The 25,669-nt window shown below is 39.8% G+C and overlaps 2 protein-coding genes across 3 annotated transcripts; one reads left to right on the top strand and one right to left on the bottom strand.

Moving 5' to 3' along the window:
• Window positions 1–336: 336 nt before the first annotated feature.
• stx18 (syntaxin 18) lies at window positions 337–21,758 on the bottom strand. Of its 2 annotated transcripts, none has more exons than XM_049581000.1 (11): window positions 21,553–21,758; window positions 8,910–8,977; window positions 6,341–6,456; window positions 6,074–6,151; window positions 5,770–5,836; window positions 5,560–5,651; window positions 4,303–4,394; window positions 3,816–3,874; window positions 2,697–2,766; window positions 2,522–2,602; window positions 337–1,069 (listed from the first exon to the last, which is right to left on the bottom strand). In XM_049581000.1, exons 1-11 carry the CDS (start codon window positions 21,703–21,705, stop codon window positions 974–976), a joined length of 972 nt encoding a protein of 323 aa, XP_049436957.1. In that variant the 5' UTR covers window positions 21,706–21,758; the 3' UTR covers window positions 337–973. The 2 variants fall into 2 exon arrangements, with proteins under 2 accessions (XP_049436957.1, XP_049436965.1); XM_049581008.1 differs by having other exon boundaries at window positions 6,074–6,148; window positions 21,553–21,747.
• A 25-nt stretch (window positions 21,759–21,783) lies between these two features.
• Window positions 21,784–25,557, top strand: LOC125891608 (myb-related transcription factor, partner of profilin-like). Its single transcript, XM_049580991.1, has 4 exons — window positions 21,784–21,944; window positions 22,166–22,464; window positions 22,661–22,781; window positions 24,652–25,557. Exons 2-4 carry the CDS (start codon window positions 22,170–22,172, stop codon window positions 25,037–25,039), a joined length of 804 nt encoding a protein of 267 aa, XP_049436948.1. The 5' UTR covers window positions 21,784–21,944; window positions 22,166–22,169; the 3' UTR covers window positions 25,040–25,557.
• Window positions 25,558–25,669: the final 112 nt, after the last annotated feature.

Raw genomic sequence — 25,669 nt, 5'->3', positions numbered from 1 at the left:
CTTGTCAGTAATGCTGAAACTCCCACAGTGCAGAAAATAAATACAGTTAACAGCCCCAGCTCCCTTGAGTTAAGATCAAAGAAAAATCTCTAAGCGCTATAATGCTTTAACTAGGATATAGGTTAATCCTAATAAACAGATTAGCGGAAATATCAGGAGGCTGTGTGAATCAAATCTCCTGTCGGCAGCTTCTCTTCTTTGGCTGACACGAACCAAGGCAGGCTGTGCCTTTCTGGCTTTCCGCTGCTTTTGATGTTATCTGAGAGCTTGACATAAATATGAAATATATCAACTGTTATACAGTGATATCCAGAAGTAAAGACAGAAGACACAGAATTTAATTAAGACTATTGTTTAGTTTTACTAAATGTGAGTGGTGTGTCAGGACAGTTTTGCCATGATAGATATCAAATAAATTGCTCTGTTGCTCATAATTGCCTGGAAATCACAAGTCAACAGCATCTGACAGTGAAGCATAATTCATATGTCATTGAGGTACACAAGTTTATAACCTATTTAAATCATCTACGTGAGACAGCGAGTGAATGTGATGTCAGCCTGTACAGTATCCTCGTGTCTGTTTCAACAGAGTTTTTTTCAGTCAGTCAGACAAGAAAAGTTACTGCCAATCAAACCTGCTTTTAGCGGTGGAGAGAAACTCACTGTCCAACCATACACACACGTGAAGTGGATACAGTGCTGCACACAAAGCTCGCCTCCATAGAAGTGCTTTTACACATTGAAGCTGCCCTGGACAAACATTAATAGACAGTTAGCATCAGGCAAGACTGGAACGCCATCTTCACTTCCAACACAGAATCTTCATGAAGAACACTTTGTACACCAGGCCCAGCGTGGTTAACTGCACAGACAGTCTTAGTGTTGTCATCACGTCCTTATGAGATAACCAATATGAGCCAGAGCCAGACGGTTTCCTGTTGTTTATATAGAGAGTCAGTGCCGACTAGTTGTGTTAGCTGTCGTACCAGTCCAGGAAGAGGAGGGAGAAGGAGCACATGACCAGGAAGAACAGGATCCATACGCGGAAGCCAGCGTTGTTTTTGATTGCCTGGTAAAAGAAGTAAACAAAATGACATGCCACTGATCAGGGGTCTGTTCCAGATAGCAGGTTTAACAAGCTCTAAGTCTAAAACCCTGAACTCTGAGCTGATGAACCCTGAGATGGAAAACAGCTGATCAGGTCAGTTCAATCAACTATGAGTCTGTTCACTTTGAGTTAAGGTTGCACGCAGGAAATGAAGAAAGCAATTATCAATGGAGCTCTGATGATTCCATTCACCATGGCAACAGGTCAACAAAAGGCAGAGCCTCCATTTTAATCTAATGGATGTATATTAATAACTGGGATTGTGGGCTCCTCCACCAGAGCTTGGCAGGATTATAATAAATCTGACATGTATTTGTAGGTCTGGATGCAGACTGTGCAGGTTTATCTTTAAAAAAATAAAAAATAAAAAAATAGCCTGAGTCAGAGCGGGAAGAAGTGTCAATACACAATAAAGTTTTATTCAGTGTTGTCCATTATTAGAACATAAGCTACATTACATTTTAAATATATTTGTTCAGCTTAAGTCTGATAGGGACAAAACACAGGAGCCAGCAACTGAAGATGAAAAGTATAGTTAAAGATTTAAACAATATAATAATCTAAGACAAAAAGACATGACTATAATAGAATCCAGTAATAATGTGGTTGATAATTTGCCCTTGAGTAGAGTCATAAGCTCCAGAAGATCATTCTGCTACTTCAACAAACTGTGCCTATTAAATTCAAAGATTTTAAATAAAAAGCTTATAAGACACGTTCAGACTATAGACAGACTATTTAAAACAAACTCATTCACATTCTGCTGCGGCACCACAATCCTGCTCACTCAGAATCACTCGCTCATAATCTCCAATATTAGAGGATAATGTTCCATCAGTGCGGCCAATTTACATTGTAAGTGATGGGGATAACTATTCATGAATCTTACGTGCCTAAAGCTTCATACTGATTTTTATATATCTTCAGTGTTACATGCAGAGGTTTGATTCTCAGCCTCAAGCTGTGTGATATTTGAATGTGAGGGCAAAAATTACTGTTCAAAGAAATGACTGACAGCGCATAAAAGTGGTAACGTTAGACAGCCCGGAGTAACAAACTAATATCCAGCCAGGGTTCTGATTCTGACAGTAAACCTGCTAATTAATGCGCTTCAATATGTTCTTTGAATCAGTCTGAGTCAATGAGATAATGAAACAGTGAGAGGAGATGCAGAAAAGCTCAGGGTTTGTTGAAAAAACCTGCCAGCAAGCACGTTAGGTTTACAGAGTCAGTAACCACAGTAACTGACCCAGAGTTTAAGTTATCTCTCTTTCCCTCATCTCATGATTAAGTTATTCAGAGTTTTCAGTAACCCAGCTTTCTGGAAAACAATATAGATTTGTGAACATAAGCCAAAGGGGAACACAGTATTAAATATGAACAGTACATGCAGAATAGATCAGTGAATGTTACCTCTCGTATATCCTCATTGCCTTCTTTGACATTTTCTGTGGCGCCAACAACCAGCTGATGAATACTGTCTATCTCCGTTTCCTGTCACGAGAAGAGAGACAGATGATGAGTTTGTGTACAACTTCTTTTCAAAATGAAGTGTCACAGTAAATAAAATGGGAGGAACTCAGCTCACTTGTTGCAGGACTTTCTCAGCAAAGATCTCCTGCAGTCGAGAGATCTCCACCACCTTCCCCTCGATTTGCCTGATGTGCACAAAAGTAACACATTAACATGTGGCGTGAAAATAGGGTGCCTTGAATATTTAAAGGGACAGATCATCCCAAATAGAAAATACATATTTTTTGTCTTACCTGTAGTGCTGTGTATCAAACTATATTGTTTTGGTGTGAGGTACAGAGTGTTGGAGATATTGGCTGTAGAGATGTCTGCCTTTTCTCAAAAGCTCAAAGAGCCAAAAAATACATTTGAAAAACTCAACAGCAATGTCTTTTTTGTGAGCAGTTTCATGTAGGAACTATTTTCTTTTGACATAACTTAACAAAGCTTCCCTCTGCGCAGTAATACGGTTGGTGGGTGTCGTTGGTAGAAAGAAAATAGTTCCTACATGAAACTTCTCACAACAAGGTCTGTGGATTATCTTGAGTAGCCAGGTCATGATTTCTGGAAAGAGCCTTTTTTGTTGAGTTTTTCATTTTTTTTTTTTTTTTTTTTGGCGCTTCAAACACCACAAGCTCAGTGCCATTTAGTTCCTTTATATTCGAGAGAAGGCAGACATTCCTACGGCTGATATCACCAGCAGTCAGCAACTTTCACAAATATGTATTTTTGATTTTGGGATGCAACATCCCTTTATGCCCCTCTAGACAAAATCAGTGTTACAGGTCATTTTCACCTCAGGACTGCTTCTGTTCCATCTGAAACAAACATGTCGCTGATTTTCTCTGGCTACCAGGGTAAAAAAACATCTCTAAACACCTATGTCCTTGGGTCATTTTAATCCCGTCTGGATGGAGATCTGGTTTTCCACATAACTGTTGTCTTGCTCACCTGTTATTTCAGTCACTAGGGTGGTGTAATTTAGTGGGAGGGGGAGTAACATTGTGTGACACATTCACAGTAGAGCGTCACTGGCTTACCATAGTTCCCCGGTAAATTATTTTTCTGTTAACTTCAGTGTTCACGTTACTGAAGTGTAAACAAAATGAAATTACAGACATCCTCTGCTAATAGTTGCTGTTCAGAATATACATAATAAAAAGGGACAGTAACATGTGTGCTGAGCGTGACTCACCTCACTTCATCCACCAGGTTGTTCATCTCACTCACCAACCTCTGGTTCTCCTGTTCAAACTGGACATAACACACAATAATAAAACATCATCAGTGATGCTATGCAGATGTCAGACACTAATTCTGTGTAACTAGAAGTTGGGATATGCTGTATTGTCTGAGCCACAAACCCTCAAAGAGGTCTATCTGGCAAAAAGGCAGAATTAACTCAACTGTGTACTTTTGTGAAAATATACGTACTTGACTGACTGAGAGTATTTTTTATACTGACAAATAACTCAGAAATCCAAATAAGTCTGTTAATTGCACCCCTAAGAGTAATTTCCCTAAAAACCTCTTCAGTAAAGCAATGAGTATGTGCTTCACTGAGCCCCTGTGCATTCAGATGTCATCTATGTATAGCTGCACTTTCATGAGACACGCATGAATCATACAAATCTACATACTGTATAACATGAATAATGAATAATGATGTATGAGGTGCCCACCATCTGGATCTCCTCTGGAGAGAGCTCGTCCTCCACCCTGCCCTCCTCCCACAGGTTGATGTGGTTGTTCGGGACCTCTGGCACACTCTTCTCTGCAGGAAGGAAAAGTAAAAACTCTTCATCTATCTGCAAACCTCACGAATCTACACATATCTTCAATATCACGGACATGTCTATTTGTCCCCCAGTGCTCGGCTTGTGGCGCTCAAAGCTCCAAAAAATACATTTGAAAAACTCAACAGCAATGTCTATTTCCAGAAATTATGACCTGATTACTTGAGAAAATCCACAGACTTTGTTGTGAGCAGTTCTATATAGGAACTAATTTCTTTCTACCAAACTACACCTGCCAACTGTATCAGCGTGCAGAAGGAGGCGTGCATCTACTGCTAGCTCACCTAGCACCACTCAGCTAGCTAATGTTACAGCTCATCTCAGAAGGATGCCACTAATGGTTACTTCTTGTGCTGTCATGAGATCAAGCCTTTCGTCCAAAAATAGATGCTCAAAATAAAAAAGTGTAATGCTAATACTGCCAGTAATGTTGGAATTAAATTAACAACACACTTGCAACTGTTGTCTCCTGAACATACGTGATTTTTGGGTGAAAATATAGTCGTGAGAACTGAAAGTGATTTATGTTAAGATTTGTCACAGTAAACAGTGAAGTGCATCCCTACATTTTTACAGTTCCCTTCCTACCTGGTGGTTTGGATTTCATGAACCTGCAGAATAACAAGTTAATGGTTGTGATTTAATCAAAGTACCCATGATGAATCATCAGGCATAATTAGGCTGCGGCACGGCGCTTTTTAAATTAGAGGCTGCAGATGAAAACACAAAGATCGGTCCTGCTACCTTCAGATGGCTGTAGAAATGTAAACGATGAAGCATTTTATACAATGTAAAGAGAGATAATATACACGTAATAATCATGCTTTCATCAGACATTCTTGCTATAGTCCCTTTAAAACTGTATTCTTGACCAAATGTATCTACTTGTTTAAGAATGTTTAACCCAAGTGTTTCTTTACTCTGCATTTCTGTCACTAGTCCCATATATTCTTGATCTACACTCAATGCAAGGAGAAGTGCATTTACTGGGCACAGAAACAGCTAAATACACAAAAATACCAAGCCAACAGAGAACATGGCATGGTCAGTAAAGCATGAACATGCAGTAGCAGGGTTGGTCGTACCAGTCTTTGTTCTGCCACAGAAATAGAGTCAAGTGTCTCAGTGGACTCACTAACTTACCAGAACTCTCCTCTTTGACAGTTTTCTCCTCCGTGGGCTCCACCTCGGGTGTTTTCTCCACCTTACTGTGGTGCTCCGGTGCCAGTCTTGACCTGAAACCACAGAGCACAGGGTCATGGAAAACAGGAGCATGTTTCTAAAGTATTATAAAGTAATTAATGGATGATGTGAATGAGGTATACATAGAGGCTGATTTTTGCAGTTACTCACAGCCTCTTCTTGTCCACCATCCTCTTGACTCTGATTGCTCTCTGCTCAGAGTACAGCTTACACACTCCTTAAAACAATCAAGATACACACAATGTTACCATGCAGTCCTGTTTGCTAAAATACTGGCTCAGTGATTTCAGGTATTCAGTATGTGTACATCTGCTCATGTTGAAACCAATGCTACCAGCCCTCTGGGCTCATACACACTACTTAAGCCAGCAAATGTCCCAAAGGCAAACAAATGGATGCATACAAAAATGTCCATAGAGAACAAGGTGGTTTACAATGAGTTGCATGAGCTCACCTTTCAGATATGTTTCAATGAGGTCCAGTACTGCCCCTCTGTGCTCCTTCACCTGGGCGGATGTCACCTGCTTCTCTGCTATGGTGAGAAAAATACCACATCCACTTATTTAAGAAAAACTCTATTTCTATTTCCACTGACAGCATAATCTTTAATGTATGCTGCATAATGCAAGACAAAATTTGAATCACCCAAGAGCATGTTTTTTATGTTTACAATAGTATTTGTGGACTAGTTCATGTGCTGCACAGTAAAACGAGAACACACCTTCATTGCGTAGCTGCTTGATGGCCTCAGAGCAGGTCCTCATGAAGATCTGAGCATCCTGGTCTATCTGGTCTCGTTCATTGTCCGTCATCCGGGTAAGATCTGATGAGATGAGACTGTAAAACACACAAGAACAATCATAGTGAGTTTAAATACTTTGTAGGCATGTATCAAAAGATGAACATTTGATTGATATCCAAACAAAGCATTATTACAAGTGGGCAACATACTGACAGATGCCTTCCTTCTCCCTAATATTCATGTCTACCTTCAACCACTTTCTGAACTCTACATGTATCCCTATTCAGCATTTTGTCTGGCAGAGACCTGTCCCATCGTGCCCTGGGCACAAGATGGCAGGGTCTCTGGACGATCACAGTTCAATCACTTAAAGAAACTGAAAGATTCAAAATTTTAAGATCTTTGCCTTATTGGAGGATGTCTAAATTCCTGAAATGCATCTTTAGCAGAGAGGAGGCCTGTTGAAGGAACTTTGAGCGAGGATGTGCACAGGTGCATCTTTTGCGAGAGTCTTTTCGGCACCCATGATGGATATAACAGGCCTGACACACAGCTGCCACATTGTGAATTGAATTAAAATTAAATATAGGCTGTCATAAACACTTTCGTGCTCATCTGACAGAGATCATAAAACACAATGGTAGGCTATAACAAAACAATGGACAGCTGATGCAGCTGTGCCAGACATCTTTTTTAATTAACGTTGCTTGAAATGATGGCTCATCTCCTCTCTCAAGCAAAGAAGAGACACAAAGCTTGCGTCTCTTCTTTGCCTCCTCCGCTTGCATCTCAGGTGGGAAGAACTAAGATGTGGGGAGAGGAGGTGAGGAAAGGAATCAAGGATGTACAAAGGGCACAACTGTGACTCAAATATAGGACCCTCTAGTTGTCAGGCGGTGGTGTGTAGCTGAGACTTACTGTCTCCCTCTGGTGGACTTCTGAGACACAATGACACTCCTTAGATAAGTACATACATGCTCAGTATACATACATAAGACATGTAAAAGGCTGGTGATGATTCTATTCTGGTGTTAAAGTGGCTTTTGATGGGTAAGATTGAATTTTGAATAAGCCTGATTGGTTTAATCAGATTCTTGCGAAAGGCTTTCACATGTAACTTGAAATTAATATATAATAAAACTACAGCTGTAATGATGAGTCATTTGACAAAAACATTAATCAGCAGTATGTCATTAATTCATCAATCTTCGTCATTGTTAAAGCAAAAATGCCAAACTGCATGTCTTTGGATTGTGGGAGGAAGCCGGAGTATTGGTAGAAATCCCACGCTGACACAGGGAGAACATACAAACTCCGCACAGAGGGGCCCTCCCACTCGAGATTTGAACCCCCAACCCTGGATTTGAACCAGGAACCCTCTCACTGTGAGGCCACAATGCTGGCCACTGCACCACCGTGCAGTAGGTGATTTGTGCGTTTGTGATAGATGTTGAGATGAGGCACAGGCTGCTGGATTTGAACTGTAACTCACTCACATGAGTCACAAGGCTTACTAGAATGCACATATCTGATTGGCTGAGTTGCATCCCATGAGATGATTTAACACATGCAATTGGTCTGTAAGGTTTTGGGCCACGAAACCAGCGCTACAAATGCTGCCACGCCACATTAAATGAAAAACGCTTCGTCAATCTGTAATAATTCTTAATAATTCATTAATCACAGGTCTGGGCCTGCGTCTGGGTCCGCACCTGGGGGATGGAGAGGGATGGCAGGTTAACAAAGGGATCACATTTGGTCATTTTGCTGACAAGGGGGATGGGGTTTCCTCTTGTTCCCCCTCTGACTGCCTACTGATTATATTCTAATCGACTCAAGGGCAGCACCAAAAAAGCTTTAACTTTAATCCTAGGCATTGGTCTGAAACAATGATTAGTTACACATACTTTATAAACATTTGGAAATGAATTCAATATCAACCACAGTCCATAATTATTCTGTCAGCCAAAATCAAAGCGTGGAGGAAAAAGGAAGCTGATAAGATAATTGGAATGACGAGGCTGACGGTAGACGAGGCTTGCGCACATACCCCTGATGGCTTCTTGATGGATTTTCCCACCACTAAATACTGCTGCACTCCACCCATTGACATCTCTAATGTTCAGTTAATGTATTCTGCTGAGGCTTTATCAAGAAACCTAACAAAACGTAGGCTACTCCACACACCCACACCTACAGAACACAGAGGGGGCCTTGAAGGGAGGAAGGCCTGGATTAGTCCCAGGGCGTGATTTGTTCTTCACTTGGTTGCAGCTCAATTATTCCAGACAATTAGACTGGAGCCTGCCGCTACAGACCACCCTACTCGCTGCTGACCTTGTGCCAGCAGACAGACCCTGCAGCACATACACACTGACTGGAGACATATTTGACAGTACCTTTGAGTAGCCCTGACTCTTGACCTCTTCTAAATATTGTCAGAATCAAAGTGTTCGTCTCTTCTCCAGCCTCCCCTGCAGCCTTGAAGGGTTTTACCGCTGCTGTTGTTGATTGTAGTGGATTACTGTGACTGTTTGGTGAGGCTTACCTTCCGGCGCTCACATAATCTTTCCTGTGTTGTAGCAGAAAGTCTTTGAGCTTGGTGATGTTCGTGATCTGCCAAGATAAAGTGAGAAGAAGCATTACTTGATTACCTTCATGTCAATGAGTCTCTTTAAATGCTACGCCTCAGTTGCTCAAATACGTTAACCGTGTCAACACAGCTTAAGAAAGAGTTTTTTGATGTATACCAGGAAACTATTTTCTCCAGACTACATTTAGACAGAGCCAGAGCAAATGTATAATTTTGCATTTATTGGATGTGACAGGCGACCAATGCCTGTCTATCTCTGTGAATTCTCAATATTTGCTTTTGACAATTCATCAAGTCTGGGACATACAAAAATCAAACCTGCAATTTCCTCGTCAAACAGTCCTCGTAAATATAACCATGAGCAGCTGCATACAGAGCACTGACAGAGCCATCCCTAATAAGCTTTAAATTCATGATGTGTTACTATTTATCACCGAGAAAATGTCCAAGTGTATGTGTGCACAGGCAAACCAGAGGAAACTTGGTTCAATCCAGTATTTGCTCCTGTAATTCGGTCAAATATTAAAAAAGACCAAATTGCTTCCCTGTCTACAGAGCTCTGCTGGCAGGGTACAAGTGGGTGTGAATGCGCACACAGCGGGCTCTGTTAGATCCCGAAGAAGACAGAACTCGGACAGGCTAAGGATTGAAAAATGACACAATGACTTTGACTGTGACAGCGACCCCAGAGCGTGGGAGATTATTTTCATAGCATAACGACGCTGTCTTCAGCCTTCAGCCTTTTTTCACTCTAACAACCTCAATTATCAAATTGCCTTGGCTGTAAGGGGTAACCTGGCACCAGCAGTCTAATAATGTCTCTAAACATTCATTCTGAGCGTCACAGTGACCTGAAGCAGTGTTTTATTCAAGCTGACGTTTTAAAAAATGACAAATTTTTCGACGCAGAAAGAAGGTGTCAAGATAAACAGCACTGTGCAATTTGTTAGAAACCTACAAGTCCTTCTTTGCTTTAGAAGGTAATTCAGTGACGTATGACACTGCTGTGGGGCAATAACTCAGGCGAGGGCTGTTGAGGCAAGCCGACCCTTGTAATAATACAATTATTTGAGGTCAAGAGTTAATTGTTGTTCAGAGCAGTTAAAGGGGGGTTCAGGGAGAAGAGAACCTTTCTTATAGTTCAAAGTCTTTTAAAACATTGTCTGCTGTGCAGTGTCTCAGTGAATGAGGAGACTTTGAAGTGAGCTGCTGCGGGATTGATAGGATTTTCCAAAAATACAGCCATAAAACCTCCAATGAATAAGCTGCCTTTTATAAAGTCCTGGGTCATCCTGTTGGTTGGAAAGTATAGGCTATCTTTTCTTTTTCTTTCTTTCTTTCTTTTTTTTTTTTTTTTAAACAAAGCTAGTAATAGGGTGACGGTATATGATCTGAAGTCCTCTGATTTCTGTTTATTGGTGGAATAGTACTGACCAACCACATTAGCAGGGATGGCAGGCAAACAGTACGTGTGGAGAGCTGTAATGCATTCTTTATTTATTTTTAAAAAATTTCTGTATTCATATGTAAATATCTGCTTAAAGAGACTAGTCAAAACGAACAACGCATGGAAGAAAAAGTCAGCGAAGATATCTGCTGGCTACTCTGGATCAGTCCAAAATATTGGCCCTTGGCCCCAGAGCCTTATTATCATCAGATGATAGCTGGTGGGTTCCGAGATTGGCAAATACATCATTTTTCAATCAACATTGCAATGTCAACTTGCACGATTGGGAAACGTTGGGAAACACAGTGATATTGCTCCCAGGGATTTTTTAAGTTAATTAAAAGAGGTTATCAGTGGAAAACTACACTTTAAAATGTCTGTTAAAATCTTTCCACTTTTATATAAAGGGGCCTGTGTTCAGTTCAGTGTTAAATCTGCTGAATAAAACAATGTTGGAACATAAATTTTCTTTCATTTTTTTAGTTCGACAAACAGTTACTCAATTTAGCAGTACACTGAAAACAGCAGGAAGACAGAACTAATAAAATGATTTAATGTGGGTTTTTTTTTTGCAAATATTATCATTATGATATATTTAACAACGTTATAACATATTTTCCTCATATTGTGCAGCCCTAATTAGCAATAATGCAATTATATGATGCATTCAGCCATTCTGACACGTCTCTTACCATAGAGAAAATAACAAATTTGTTGTAGGGCTTTTCATTCAAAATTGTTGTTTGTTGTGACATCTAAGTAAGTACTTAATTTCAAGTCTTTGATGATCACTTTGACTGGTGTTTTATCTACCTCACTCCCTAGATGAAACACTCAAGTCTAATGTGAAGTACTTACTCTGGTCTAGAGTGGAAACAACTACTCAACTACTCAGGTATTCAATTTACCAAATATTCATGGGTAACTATACTGATAATAAGGAATTATTTAAAGAAAAAACTCTCTGGCTTCTTTTCAAAAGTGAGTATTTTGTGGTTTTCTTAGTCTTCTACAATTGCGAACTCAATATTTTGGCCCGTGCATCGGAGAAAACAAGATTTTTTTTATGATACTCTGGGGTACTTGTGATGGCGTGACGTTTTTGTTATTTGCTAAGATTCTATAAACAATCAGTGGATTAAATGAGACAATAATCTGTACATTAATGGATGATGCTTCTTTAATTTTGACATTCTGTTTCGTTTGTTGTATGCAAGACTAAAAGATGGCTATGAAATAACTTTGTCTTGAAGTCCCATGTTGGATGGGGCTATAAAGGCATGACACTGAAATACAAATAAAAGAATGAATGACAATGAAAATAACCATTAACTACTGCCCTATTGTCATCTTGAAAAACTCTGGTTAATATTTTTATTTGATCTTTAAAGGAGACAAAATTTGTCCAGACACTAAAGATGTGGCACTAAAGATGTGGCAGACTGGTGATCACCATAATGTGATCTCATTAAGCCTCTGCCTTCCCCATCTCAAATAAAACCCGCTCTGGTGGTAAAATGGTTATTTATAGCCCTGAAAACCGCCATGGAAGCACATTTTTGAGTTTCAGTAATTCTCAGTTTTTGAGGCTACCATAGGCTGCCACAAAGTGGAGAATATAACCTCTTACATGGCATGACTAATTTATCTTTTTACCATAAAGTATATTTTCTGCTTGCAATTAGCACTTGGCTTCAGACTTTTATTTATGTACAAACTATGTCAGCCTGCAGAACTCTGTCGACGGTGCTGCACCTCTTTGACCAGCAGGCAGTGCTAAATCCACAGAATTGAAACATGCCGAATCAGACGACAAATGAATGAGAGGTGTGTGTGTGTGTGTGTGTGTTGTGGGGGTGCCGGGGAGTGTCAAGAGTGCTGCTCTGGGGGTTGAGCTGTCTCCCGTGTGTATACATTGGAGCTCGGATTCCCAGCACAACCTCGAGGGTTTGCAGGGGGTCAGGGGGATCAATTGCTCTTGTAACTTAAGACCCTAAAGAGCAAGTAATTCCTCAACAATGAGGAAGGGGGTGGCCTTGTGCATGTGGCTCACCGTATATGTGTGTATGTAGCTATATGTCAGTTTGTGTGTGTGCATATGTGTAACTGCAATAGGTGTGTGCGAGGCGGAGCTCGCAGCGAAGGCAGAAGGAGACAGTCTGCCGGGCTACATCTAATCTCGTCATCATCAAAGACCCCCACTTTACCTCCTCACTTTCTCCTTCCCCCTGTTTCCCTCCAGCCCAGATTGAGCCCAAACAAACCATCAGGGGGGATTATTATGAGGAAGAAAAGAGAAAAGGCTTAGCTAGCAGATTTCTAAAGAGCTTGGATGGCTCTTTGTTTTGTTAAATCCAGGTAACTGACAGAATTTGATGATGACTGCCCTGCTTTGGTTTAAGTCCCTGTGTGTCCTGACCGAGGGCTATCCACGCTGACGCCAAGCTATGTTGTGTTTAGGTATGAGGGCCTGATACAGAGAGGATGCTTCACTGGAGAAGACTCTGCCGCATGCTGATTTTATTATCATGTTTATGTCTGACTCTAATGGGTTCAGTTTTGTCTTCTTATGTCTATTCGCAGTAAGAACGCTTTAGTCAGCTCTATAAACAAACAAAAAAAGTGCCATCAAAGAAAACTATTTATGAACAACGTCTTTGACCTTTTTTGATACATCCTAAACTTGTGTTACAGTTTTGTTTTTTACTGGATAATTGAAAGCCGAGTAAGCAGCGCTTGTATACAGGGTCGGTTTGTTCATTTTTGATCATGCAGGTCAGATCATGCACGGATACAAAATGTCAAGTTAAAACAAACACTGAGGCACATCACTGGAGACAGTGTACGCTGTAAAGAGATGCTGAGAGAACAATGTAACCGCCATTGTGTTGTAAGACAGTGTCACATCACCAGAGGCCCTACGATACAATTTTATCCTGATACTTAAGTCACGATACATTATCATTGTTGAGTAAACTGTGATATACTGAAATGTATTATCTTTTTTCAACTGCAAATTATTTCCCAAAAGCAAAACTATGTCAATATGATAAAGTTTTCAGTGTTCAGCTCACTTCAATCATTTCTATAGCAGCAAAGTCTATCTTGTGACCTAAAAAAGGAATTGATTGTATTCTTATAATAGAATGCCAAAAGATTAACTCTTATTTACAATATTATTAATTTATATTTTAAAAATCAATACTTGGCATCCATGTATAGATACAATATTGCCATGCAAAATGTCATGACACTATGCTGTAGCGATTTTTCCCCCCACACCTACTAATTGAAAGTATTTAAGAAGCAAGAGGTTGCTGAGATTGACTGTAGATGACATCACCATATGACAGCTCTTTTAGTCAATGGAAAACATGCTGCTGATTTTGAAACAACTAAATCACGTTTCAACAATCAATTTAATAAGAAATAGATGTATCAGCTGCGGCTGTAAAATTTAACTCACAAATAACCTGGACATCACAGTAGACAAAATAAATGAATATAAACAGAGATGTGTGGCATGTGTGTCATCAAGTGACATGTTGCATTCAAATAGACAGAGCCAGTATGATGAAATGATACTGTGGCTTGTAGTGTCTGTATTGCGGTGATATTGTCTTTAGTCTATCAGGTAAATCAACATGTTACCTTCCTCTTTCTTAGTGTTTCAATCTAGATAGTACTGAATCAGATTCACCAGCATGTTGAATGTATTACTGCAACATACAATAACTGATGTGCTCTGAAAGCACTATGCTCATATAAAGCCTCACTTCCTCTTTTAAAGTGTAAAATCTGAGATTGTACACACCTTTAACTTACACTAGGAAAGCGCCTCTTTAAGCGCAGCCAGTGCATCATCAAGTGATTTGAACTGAGTGTGCACGCAAGTGAACGGGTTGTTTCAGGTCAGCAGTTTCAGCTTTGTTTTATCTACTTTGAACATAGCAAACTTAAAAATTATTACACCCTCTCAATAGGCAAATTCATATATGCAGATATTGTACTCATGATGGCAATATGGGAAACGCCAGACGTGGATAACTGTCAGATCTGTAACTAAACTGTACCATTATTGTCACCAGTGAGAATCACCTAATAACAATTCATGATGATGAGCATATAAACTAATGCTAGAAAAAAAGTGCTTCAAAAAGTAGCTTTAATTAAAAATCCCACATCATGCTGTGGATTACAAAGTGTGCAAAATTCTGAGTAAACAGCAGAGGTGACATCTTTCCTTCTGGTAAATGGCTGAATTAGTAGATGGATTTCTGAATAGGAAAACACTCTTCTTCTCTCGACTCTAAATTTCAAATCTAGTCTCAAAAAGCGAAGGCAGATGTTAGACAACAGCTGTAAAGACAAAAAACAGAGTAATTGCGCAAGTAAAATGATGTTGATCGGCATCTGATACAGCAGGATTGAACTGAATAAAGCCATATAATTTGAGCAATAGAGAAAGCAACGTTCAGCAAAGTGTGGAAACAGCAGAAATTTCAGCTGTGTCGATGACAAACTGTTACGGTACTGAGCTACTCAACAAACAAATAAACACAGAAACAGGACTTATAGAGTTGCACCTCTGAGGCAGAACCAGAGTAACTCAGCCCGACTTTGAAAACTATCTTCTTCTGTTGACCTTTGCCTGAAACAACGCCTTTCATCTGCAGCAGATGAATGTTGACCACGACTGGATGGTAAACAATATGTTTACTGTTAGTTAAACAACATTATCTGCTTGAGTTTCACTCGATGCATTCAATATTAATGTGAAATGACGATACATGTCTTATTGTACTAACATCTTAATCTAGAGCAAAAAACCTTGCTCGTCTCCACGTAGAGGAGCGCACATCTGTTGTAGTTTCATGGTTCAGAGTCTCTATGTTTTGAAGTGTCAGGGTCAAGTATGCAGCCTGCTGTCATCTGCATCAGTCGTATTTCAGTGATTGTAAATCACAGTAAACAGGATTGTCTAATGACAACGCTTGACAGCATTCTCCAAAAAGTGACAATAGCTGCTGCTTTAGTCTTGCTACATGTTTAAATACTTAAATTGAGCCTCGTCTATTGAGCTAAACATTACTTTTGTTCCGCTTAAACTATTTAGTCTGCAGAGTATCTGGTGTCCATCTCATGATTTAGAGTTTGACATACATCTGTTAATCTGTATTTCCCCACTTTTTCCTCTTTTATTTTCGTTTTCATGAATCATGCAAAAGCTTTTTTGTTGCACGCAGTGAAACAAAATCAAGATTGTGCTGAGGCCTGACAGCAGATGCCTCAAAATTCAATTTGCCTGGCTCTCATGGAAAAACAGTGCAGAGATTAGGCCAGCTGGTAAAGAGACCATTTAGCAGCACGTTCATCTCAGGGTGATCCCTGCAAATCACTTCCCTATGGCTGAAGTCCTGACTGGGTAGAGTCCCGGCTGTGACTGCTGTATGTGAGCATGCATTTACCTGTGAGCCAACATGTTTGTTACTTGTTGAGTGTGGTAATGAATGAGGGAAAGTTTTTAAGCATCTGGGTGTTGAGAAGATTTTTCTGCATTTACCAGTTCAGCTTAACATTATGTGTAACACTGATTTTAATATCGTATTGGCCAATATTTGCCTTTTTGAGTGTCATAAGCCTATCAGCAAACTAAAATTAAATCCATCGATGGCAGTGGCTGATGTTTTTCTGTTGTGTCAAAGTTTGCGCAGGCTTAAAAGCATGGCTTAAGACGTTCTGTTATTCCAGGGACAACAGAAAACGGATTTGGGACCGACAGAGATCTTCCCTTGCACATCTTCAGGATGAAAGGACACAGAAACTCACTATCAGTGGACAGACCCAGTTGTCTCCCTGATAATGCTATACTGTGAACAACGGATCCCTGTTGACATCTGCAGGAGTAGAGCTGGTTAACGTTAAAGGCTGCACTGAGTTACATTATGAAGCGTTTAATTTCTATTCAGTAAAAATGAGTATTGGGCGAAGGTGAATTATAATGTCATGTGCTCAAATGTAATCTTGTAACATTTATTTTTTGGCAAGAAACTTACACATTTCATATAAATACAGCTGTCTGAAAAAGAAATCTGTTGATGTTTTCACAGCAAAATAAAACAGATATCAGAGAGGGAGTTATGGTAGTTATATGTATTGAAAAAAAGACTTCTGAAGCAGTTATTTAAAACAACAAATGGTTGTTTTGTAAATTTTTGTGATTGAATTTGTCTTCAAATGGTGATAAATGATAAATGTTTCTTTTTTAAAAACAGTTTTTTTATTATTATTATTATTATTATTATTATTATCGGGAAAATGTCTTTATTTCCCTGGCACAAACGTGGAAATAACAAACAACATAAACAAAATAAACAACAACATAGAAAACACTGGTATCGGCTATTGCGGGAATTGATATTTGAAGACATTTTAAGACAATATCTTATTAAAGTCAGGATTTAACCTTTTACTTTTTACACTTTTTTATGTGACTGATTGTTTTTTTGCTCTCTAAAATACGTATTCAATCTGTGTGAGGCCTGGCAAAGTATTCAAGACAAAAGTGCACTTTATTCTCTCAATGACTGACATTAATGCCATCTCATAAACGTCACTGCTGTGTGCCATCTGCTGCTGTGGCTGTGCAACATGTCCAACACGCCCTATTAAATGCAAAGGATCTGCTAATATGCTCCATCTGAATGACAGCACTCACAGAATCATAAAAATGATGCTACAAACCATTTCAAAGTTTGGTCTCCATCTTTAAGTGCGCCCTAACTGATTTAACATATCCCAGTGTATTTCACTGGGAAAACATTTTACTTTAATGTTCATAATCAGACATTATTTGGGCTGATATAGTCCAGAGTATCCCCAAAACAACTTTGATGAAATTCCAAATGTTTGAAAAACATTTTGGACTTGGAAACTTGAACATCACTAACAAAAATATGGAGTAAATCGGATTCGAGACTAAATGTTTTGAGAGTATCCGAGCGTACTATTTCAATGTCAAAGTTATCATAAGGAAGAGCCCCCCTCCTCTGACAGCACAACATACTTTTAAGTGCTTGGCTGATGGCCACACTTTTCAGGGTTTCTAAGAAAACACTGTGAGAAGGAGCCAATTTTGGAATACCAATACTAAAAGCCCAGTAGGGAGCCAAGCGCTATTTTCTACACACAATTTAACAATTTTAAAGTGACCTCCTCCATTTAAACTCGAGAAGGGCAGCATGCTGCGGAGAGACGAGGTGAGCGGTGAAATAAAGATCACAGTGCCCCAAACCGACCCCTATGAGGTAAAAGATTCCCCCGACCGAACCCCACCCTGTAAACACTGGCCCTCTTATTAGTCAATCAAGCCTTTTTTTCATTGCCTTGAAAGAAGCTACATTTCCTTTCTCATTGAGCTGCTCTGTGAGTGGGAAAAAGCCTCATAGGACCACTGTGTATTTGTCAACTTTGATGTTTTCCTTCTATTTTTGTGAAGCTTCAGTGGGAACTTGGAGAGTTATGCATGTCTTGAAGGGCACCCACATCTGTTGTGCATTAGGTGCCGGCCGTCAACATTGTTACTGGGGACCTAATTTAATATTTTCTCTGTTTTGATCTTCCACCTTTAATCACTGGCTCTTGGGAGGATCGGCTTTCCCCAAGAAATTGTTCGAGAGCCGAAAGAAAATGTTATTGCAGCATGTTTATGGAATCATACATGTGAAGAGGGGACTTGCACAAAAAAATGCTGCCTATGTCAGGCCGTACAGAGAAGAATGGATAGTTGAGTTGTGGGTAAAAAACCGCAACATAACTGTAAGCAGTCAGGACATTCCAAACTTGCAATTTCAATTTCTACAAAAGCTGTTTCACCGAGATGGTTTGAGATTATATCTGCAGCGCGAGGGAGACAGCGGTAGGGGGGGAGGAGAGCAGAGGGCAGGCACCACAGGATAGGTTTGGGTTTCTTTGAATCAGCACCACTGCTTTTATTAAACCACCATTTCTAATATCAATGTAACAGAACATAACAAAAACCTGGTTGTGCAGAGCTGCTCATGTTTGCCTCAGACCGATGGCTGGAGACATCAGGTACAACTTAAAGTCCCGACTCCCCGAGGGAAACGTAAAGTGGTTTTTCAAGGTGCCTTTGAAGAGGTTTGTGTTCACGATATTCATGTCAGGCCATGGACTTCTGGCTCTACTAGAAGCAACAGTCATGACACGGAGCGAAGCCTCTTAGCTGCCAATGATCCATCTCCTACTGCCAACCATTGATGATGTCTGCGTACCTCAATGGAAGAATAAAATTTGAGATATTTTGTGAGGTTTCCTGAACTAATTAAACGCCAATGCTGCCTCTCCTCCTGCCAAGTTTTTAAAGTCAGTGTCCCATGACAAGGGATTCAAAACAACTTTTCTTCACCAGTATATTTAAAGCTATGTGAATTTTCCCCAGTTAAATCAAGATTAGGACACAGTGAGTCTTTCAACAGAGGTACTGAATTCAAAATTTGAAATTGAAGATTTGTCTGAGATTGAACTGTTTTAATAAGTTCAGTACATTATAAGAAAATGTGCCATGACTTTTCAATCTAAATAAGGTGAGAAGAATGGTCTCCACTATTTTTATAAGTAATGTTTCGGCTTCCTCAGCCTCAAGTCTAGATCGCATTAGGCAATTTTCCGGGTCGGTTCAAAGCCCAGAACCCAGGCCTGTCAGTATTGGAGGAGCAGCGGCACTCGGATCTGACAGCTGGCACCAAATGTTCTGGGCTCAAAACTGCTGAGTCTGGCCAGTTGGCCAAAGGTGATTTTTTTTTCTCCCCCAAACAATTTAGCTTTTGTCTTCCCAAATCTCAAGCAGAGCAGTCATTATTCTTTTTTTTTAGACTGCTCTGCTTTTTAAAATTTCCTTTCTTCAAGTAAAAAATTGTGTTTTTTGTAAGTGCTATGTTATTTAAGTAATATTTATTTCCCTGTGTACAGTACATGACATTGTTGGAAGCGTTAAGTTGTTGAAATGTTCTCTTCAGTCTTTAGTCCACAGAGTATTTATGTATGTCTACTTTGAAAAACTAATTGATAATAATTGCTGGCGATGATTAGCTCACATTTTGCATATAATGGTAAAGCTGATGTGGAACAAAGCAAGATAACAGGCCAGAAAGCAACACTGCAATTTCTGAAACAGACAATTTAATTTGAACTGTGTCGCAATATCAATGCCTCAGTGCTTTGTGAGTGGGTTCAGAGAAGGGTCACACAGACAAGCAGCATTGTACAAAAAACACATGTGATATATAAATCACATTTGCCAAAGATGTATAAATATTTGCCAAAAGTGGTGACATTAGATTAACTGCCAAAACCAAATTCCAACAGGTGTAAGATTTTTAGTCTCAAGGCATGCCCTGTTTGCTATACCTTGACGCCTAAACACTGGGCACTGTGCAAGATAAGCTGGAGAGACAGACAGAATGAATTAAAAGCAGATATAATGCTCAAATCTAACTGGAAGAATGATGCAGTGAAAGGCAGACAGGGAAGGCCTTTGTATAAGTACATTAATGGCTATGTGGAAAGCTTCTTTGTTTTGAATACATGCAATGACAGTGCATGGCACGCTGTATAGATATGAAACTGAATGAAAATTTCACATCACGATTATGGTGACCAAAATTATCATGATAATCGTATCATCACTGTGTTGTTAAAATGTGTTGAAAATGTCCAAAATGTACTGATACACACACTGAAATGATTTCACCAAGTTTTCTATCAAAAACACAAATAAATAAGCAGCTCTATGCACGTAATGTTTGCATAAATAATGACACAGCCAATACCTCATTTAAACAAAACCATATGAATTTGAAGGGCTCGCTCGAGTGTCTGTGTCACTGTACATGAGGACAAAGGATCAGTAGTATCACTTGGTTTGACTGCAGCACACTGTCTCTGTAAACAAACCAAGATCAAAACAAACCCATGTTGCATGGTCTGTGCACCTGCATTTGGGAGACTTCTGCTAACTTTGGTTGATGCTGGACAGTATTTACTGTGAGTCTCTCAAAGCGCGAATCAAACACTGTTTTAATGACAAGTAATATTGGATATGGTAATAACAACCACTGGAAATTTTACCACGGTTTATCATAAAACTGGTAACTGTTTCATACCTAATCCTGTAAGCTGTAAAATACAGGAAACTAGTCAAAATCACCAACCCATTTGAAAATTAATTTCCTTTCTCTGTAAGTAACATATTCACATGGAGAAAATAAAACTCTGACTCACTGAGTATGATTATGGTTTCTGGCTGGTATTTTTCCTGTATAACACTGAAATTATTTTTTGGAAATGAATAAGATCATAAAAATCATACTCTGTTGGCTTTCACGAGGCTAAAAGTGATTGAACTTTAGTTTATTGCATTTGACAACCCCCCTGACATGTCCCTGACATTATTGGGGAAATATATGCAGTTATTTATATTCTCCATGTATGATACGGCTAGATAACAGGATCTAAATTGGAGGCTGCTATTCTCAGAACAGCACAACAATCAGGAGAGTAAGATATAATACATCTGACACATGTATCAAAACATCCGCTCCAGTAGTTTCCAGGATGAATCCCATTAGGTTTGACCAATATCATGATATCTACTTTAAAATTATATGAATGTGTAAACTGTCAGAGGTTTTGCTACATCCTTTTTTTTTAACCAAGGCAGCTATCCCTTTAATATCTCTGGGTGTGTTAGGAGCCGTAAGAAATCAATGAGCATGGCTGCAATGTAATGAAGAGCCTTGATTTGTCAGATATTGAATTAATGAATTATATTGCATTCAGTAAAGTTGTGTAAAGATATACAACATTAAACAGCTGACAGAGGCCGTGCTAACTGTGAACAGCTGGTGCACATGGACTGAACCCAAGCATTGAGTTTCAGTTTCAACACCAAGCATGCCGGAGAGTTCCCTAACTTACTGTACACATTTCCTGGGCTTACTGTTATTTCTACAAACCATCGTTAGCGTCAATGTCACTAAAACAGTTCAGTATTTAGCTGTCATTACACGTAAAGTCAGTTTGTGTCGATGCTAGCCCAGTTAGCTAAAGTTAGCTCGAGAAAACACTCACCACTTCTTTCGCCTTCGGAGAGAAGCCACTCTTGGGTCTGCTCCTCTTGAATATCTCATCTTTGGTGGAGTCAAAGCCTATTCCTATCGCCTTGTTCCTCGTTTTCACTGTCTTGACACTGGCTTTGAAAAGTAAAGTGATATCCACAGCCATGTCTGTGCAGCTGCAGCGCAGGGAGGACCGCTGTAAACAAACTGACACGTCACCAGGTGACAACGTCATCATCCTGCGACGCCGGGGATTTTCCCTGAGACCGAGAAGAAAGCCTTACATTTCACCTTAAGGTTTTATCGGTAAATATTTACTATAGCGTGTACTGTACCTGACAGTATTTACATTCTTCAAAGGTCTGACCTGCTGTGAAATTACTCTCCGCCTTGACTGACCTCCAGGTAGCGAAAATCTTAACATTTCAAAAATCTCTTAAATATAATAACTTAAGTTTTTAAAGACTTAAGTGGAAGGCTTAACCTCCCAGTTGGATTATCATGTTTTATAGTATAGCTAAATCTCATGTTATTTTTTTTGCACTGTATGCATGTGCTGTAAGGATGTAAAAGGGACCAAATATACACACAGAAAATCAATCTCAGCCTCTCTGTCTCTGTCACAGAAAAATGCCCTTACAACTTGAGGGGATGTCCAGCAGGAAGAGGAGACCTAACTGGACAGACCAGGAGTGTCTTCTTCTTACACAGCTAATGCAAGAGAGAAAGGACATAATCAGAGGGAAGTGCAGCACTGGGGTTTCAATACAGGATAAGAGACAAGCTTGGGAGGAAATAGCCCAAGCCATCAACAATGCCTTTCCACAGATGCAGCGTACAGTTTCTGACTGTAACAAGAAGTGGGAAAATCTGCTGGCAAAGGCCAGGGAGGAGATCAAACGGCTGAGAAGGCAAGCAGGCACAGGTGAGGAAAAACCTGCTGTTTGGTAATAATAAAAAGTGTTATAATTACTGTCATTAAATCTACAATCTAAGACTGGTGAAATAAGTCAAGACCCTTGGAGTGGGTATGGTAGATGTTCACATCATCCCTGTTTGTATTGAATTTATAGTATTGTATTTATTACTATTAACTGCATGACATATTTTTTCATCCACAGATAGCCTGACCCTTGAACAGTTAAGTACTGTGACTCAGGTAGTGATTTCTGTGATGAACCTCTCAGAGATGCTGCAGAAAGACTCTTCAATCTCAGACATGGTGGAAACTCAACAAAACAGGTACATTTATCTAACTGTTGACTATTTTTAGTGCCTAGATTGAATCAAAGCAAAACTCAACTCTCATAGGGGTCTGTTTATCCCAGTTACAAAACAAGCATACAGCATTTTCCCACTTACTCCCACCTAATGTCTCAGTTACATTTAGATCATCCACAGACCTCACTCTTAACACTTTTCAGTGGAAATAAATAGCCCCTATGAAAACTGTACACAGTGAGGTCTGTGGATTATTAAGAGTAGCAGCAATCACAGAAGTTGGACAAATTAAACCAAACCTAGATACCACTATTTTTTTATTTTTTTTGCCATTTGGATGAACCGACCATTAACCTTAAAGGAGCTGTATGTGACTGTCAAAAGTTGGCTCTGACAAATTCAGGAGACACACCATTTCAAAAGATGAAGCAGAGTAATTTTATTTAACAAAAGTAATTGAATTTGCAGTCATGTGGAACAGAACATACAGGGTGGGGTGTGAATGTCAGTGGGATCACTAATGAAGTCAGTGCATGTGTGATCACTGTAGTGTGGGAATGTTGTAGAGTGAACGACAAGCAAAATGGAACCAAGGATGAACTAAAGCTGATACATCGCCAAGGGGATGGTGCCTGTCAGGAATAGAGAGGGAGAGAGAATGAGTTTCAGAGCCAGCATTTATAATCTGGAAGGACCAGACCCTTGTGCCACCAGAAAGGCCTCATTACTGGCCAATCCCACACTCAGACCAGTTCAATAAACACTGACACTGCTGAACAACAGCAGGTGGCGCAATATCAATATTCAGAACATTGAAAAAGGTGTAAAACTTTCTATTTAACGTTTAGTGGAGTAATTGCATCGTGAGCAGAGAATGAAGTCACTTTACCTCTGTCTGTGCTGTAATACAAGCTTCTTTGTTCTTTATTGTGCCAGCTGTGTGTGCATTTTTAGCACAAGTGAGACCCTGTGAGTGTATTCCACTGGATAGCTAATCGCAGCTGCTCTGCGTAGTGCCCACCTTCCCACCTTGACCAATGTTAAGGCCTAGACACATCAAACTGGCATCAAAGAGCTAGTGGTGACAAAGGCCGCCTGGTGCATCACCTCACACAGCTTGTATCTCGGCCAAAAACCTGCACCTAAACGGACCACAAAGACTATAGCTGATGGCCAACTAGCACACACGTTTTGCACCTGCCTGAGAGGAAATTACTCGTCATACCAGCAGGTGGCAGTATTCTGTTTTTGTTGTTCAAAAATGGAAACCAGAAGATTGATAGAATAAATTGAAGACGCTAGTTAGCCGGTTGGCACATTAACAACACAAACCCATGTTAAAAGAACAGAGGATATTTACTGTGTGCTAGAGAATATTAATAATAATAATAATAATGAACCGTTTTTGCTACAGAGCTCAATGGTTGTTTTGGTCTCACACTGTCTTTACTTTAGTCATTTGTTTACTTTCCTCACTTTTGTTTCTCTACTCATGCACTAAGCGGAACTGCCAGTCAGAGTGATTTCATTCATAGACGGGCTCTGCCATTTCCATCGCCATTCAACATACTGACTGACTAGTGCCAATGATACCGGACGCAACGCAGAAACTAGAGCGAGACGCTCACCGATGGCCTGACATTGACTGACGGCGGCTTGGTGTGCCAGGACCCTTAGCTCTGTTAGCACTGCTGCTGTTGTTAGCGCTGTTTAATCAGTTAGCACTATTAGCTGCTAGCAGCCAGTTCAGCCACCTTAATGTTGAGAACTGTGTACAGATTATTCCCAGATTCTGAATCATAGATATGCTTTGAATGTCAAATACAGCTCCTTTAAAGATGAAATACAGATTCTTGTCAAAACATATCACTGACAAGCTTTATTTCCCCAGCTGTGACGAGGATGGACATGAGCACACGATGGATGAAACATTCTCAGACAAACTTCCAGTGAGACAGATTGAGCTTCCTACATATCCAGATCAGTCCTCCTCTCCAGCAGACCAAAAAATGGCAGTATTCACTAACGTCCCAAAAGCACTTGCAGTCAATTTTAGTCCTCATCGTGCTGCCGACTTTTCTGCCTCTGCAGAGCACCTAGATACTCTCTGCTCTACTACCCCACCCTCAGTACACTGCACTACTTTGCAAGAGCGAATGGATCTGGAGATGTCTGTGCTGAGAAGACAAGAGGCAGTCCTCAAGCTGCAAGAGGAGTATTACACACTAAAAATTAAGCTGATGAAAAAGCAAATGGGAGAGCCACTTTCAAAGAACTGAAGTAGCTGTAGAAAACAACCAGTTGCACTTATTGGTAGCTTGTGCTTGCCTGTGAAATGTGTATATTCACGTCAATGAATATTCATAACCTCGAAATACTTTCCCAGGTGAATGCCATGTACCATATTACTGTGGAATTACAACTATTACACTTTAAAATTCTCTAAATCCAAATTATTCTATGTAGGAAGTATGAATGAGTTTAGTTTATGTGGCAGGGAAGCCCAGCTCTTATGTATAGTTTTACACCGAGAAATGTTTATTTGCAGATTCATGCCATTTACTCCTAAGTGCGAATTTGGAAGCTGTAAATGTTTGACCTATACCAATATACATATTTGTGAAAATTGAACCTAGTCTTGCCAATGTAAGTAAAGCTACAATAATGTCCTGTCTAGACAAATGTAGTAATTTGTGCGTAATATTTCTCATAAATCCGTTTATTTGTAAGTGACGGGGGTTGGCACCCAGATGTAAGCACTGGAGCCCAGAGTGTTGAATAAAAGTCTGTTATTTGCTGTGTGGTTTGCTCATTTCCTTTGTTAGTGTTGTGCCAGACTGTGTTACAACTGAGTGCTGTGACTGTCTCTCCTTTTCTGCCGCCTCAGCATTAACTCCTCATTTTTTTTT

The sequence above is a fragment of the Epinephelus fuscoguttatus genome, linkage group LG1 (assembly GCF_011397635.1).
Source record: "Epinephelus fuscoguttatus linkage group LG1, E.fuscoguttatus.final_Chr_v1".
In the NCBI taxonomy this organism is placed as follows: domain Eukaryota; kingdom Metazoa; phylum Chordata; class Actinopteri; order Perciformes; family Serranidae; genus Epinephelus; species Epinephelus fuscoguttatus.
The sequence above is the reverse complement of the archived record's forward strand: the minus strand, read 5'-3'. Positions and strand labels throughout refer to the sequence as shown.

Bases quoted from the DNA above. Each gene is read 5' to 3' on its own strand.
- LOC125891608 (XM_049580991.1), top strand. From the start codon at position 22,170: ATGCCCTTACAACTTGAGGGGATGTCCAGCAGGAAGAGGAGACCTAAC. The intron at 22,465-22,660 runs GTGAGGAAAAAC...TTTCATCCACAG, and splicing joins GAGAAGGCAAGCAGGCACAG to ATAGCCTGACCCTTGAACAG. The intron at 22,782-24,651 runs GTACATTTATCT...TTATTTCCCCAG, and splicing joins GTGGAAACTCAACAAAACAG to CTGTGACGAGGATGGACATG.
- stx18 (XM_049581000.1), bottom strand. From the start codon at position 21,705: ATGGCTGTGGATATCACTTTACTTTTCAAAGCCAGTGTCAAGACAGTG. The intron at 3,875-4,302 runs GTGGGCACCTCA...TGTTATGTCCAG, and splicing joins CTCCAGAGGAGATCCAGATG to TTTGAACAGGAGAACCAGAG. The intron at 1,070-2,521 runs GTAACATTCACT...TTCTTTTACCAG, and splicing joins GCAATGAGGATATACGAGAG to GCAATCAAAAACAACGCTGG.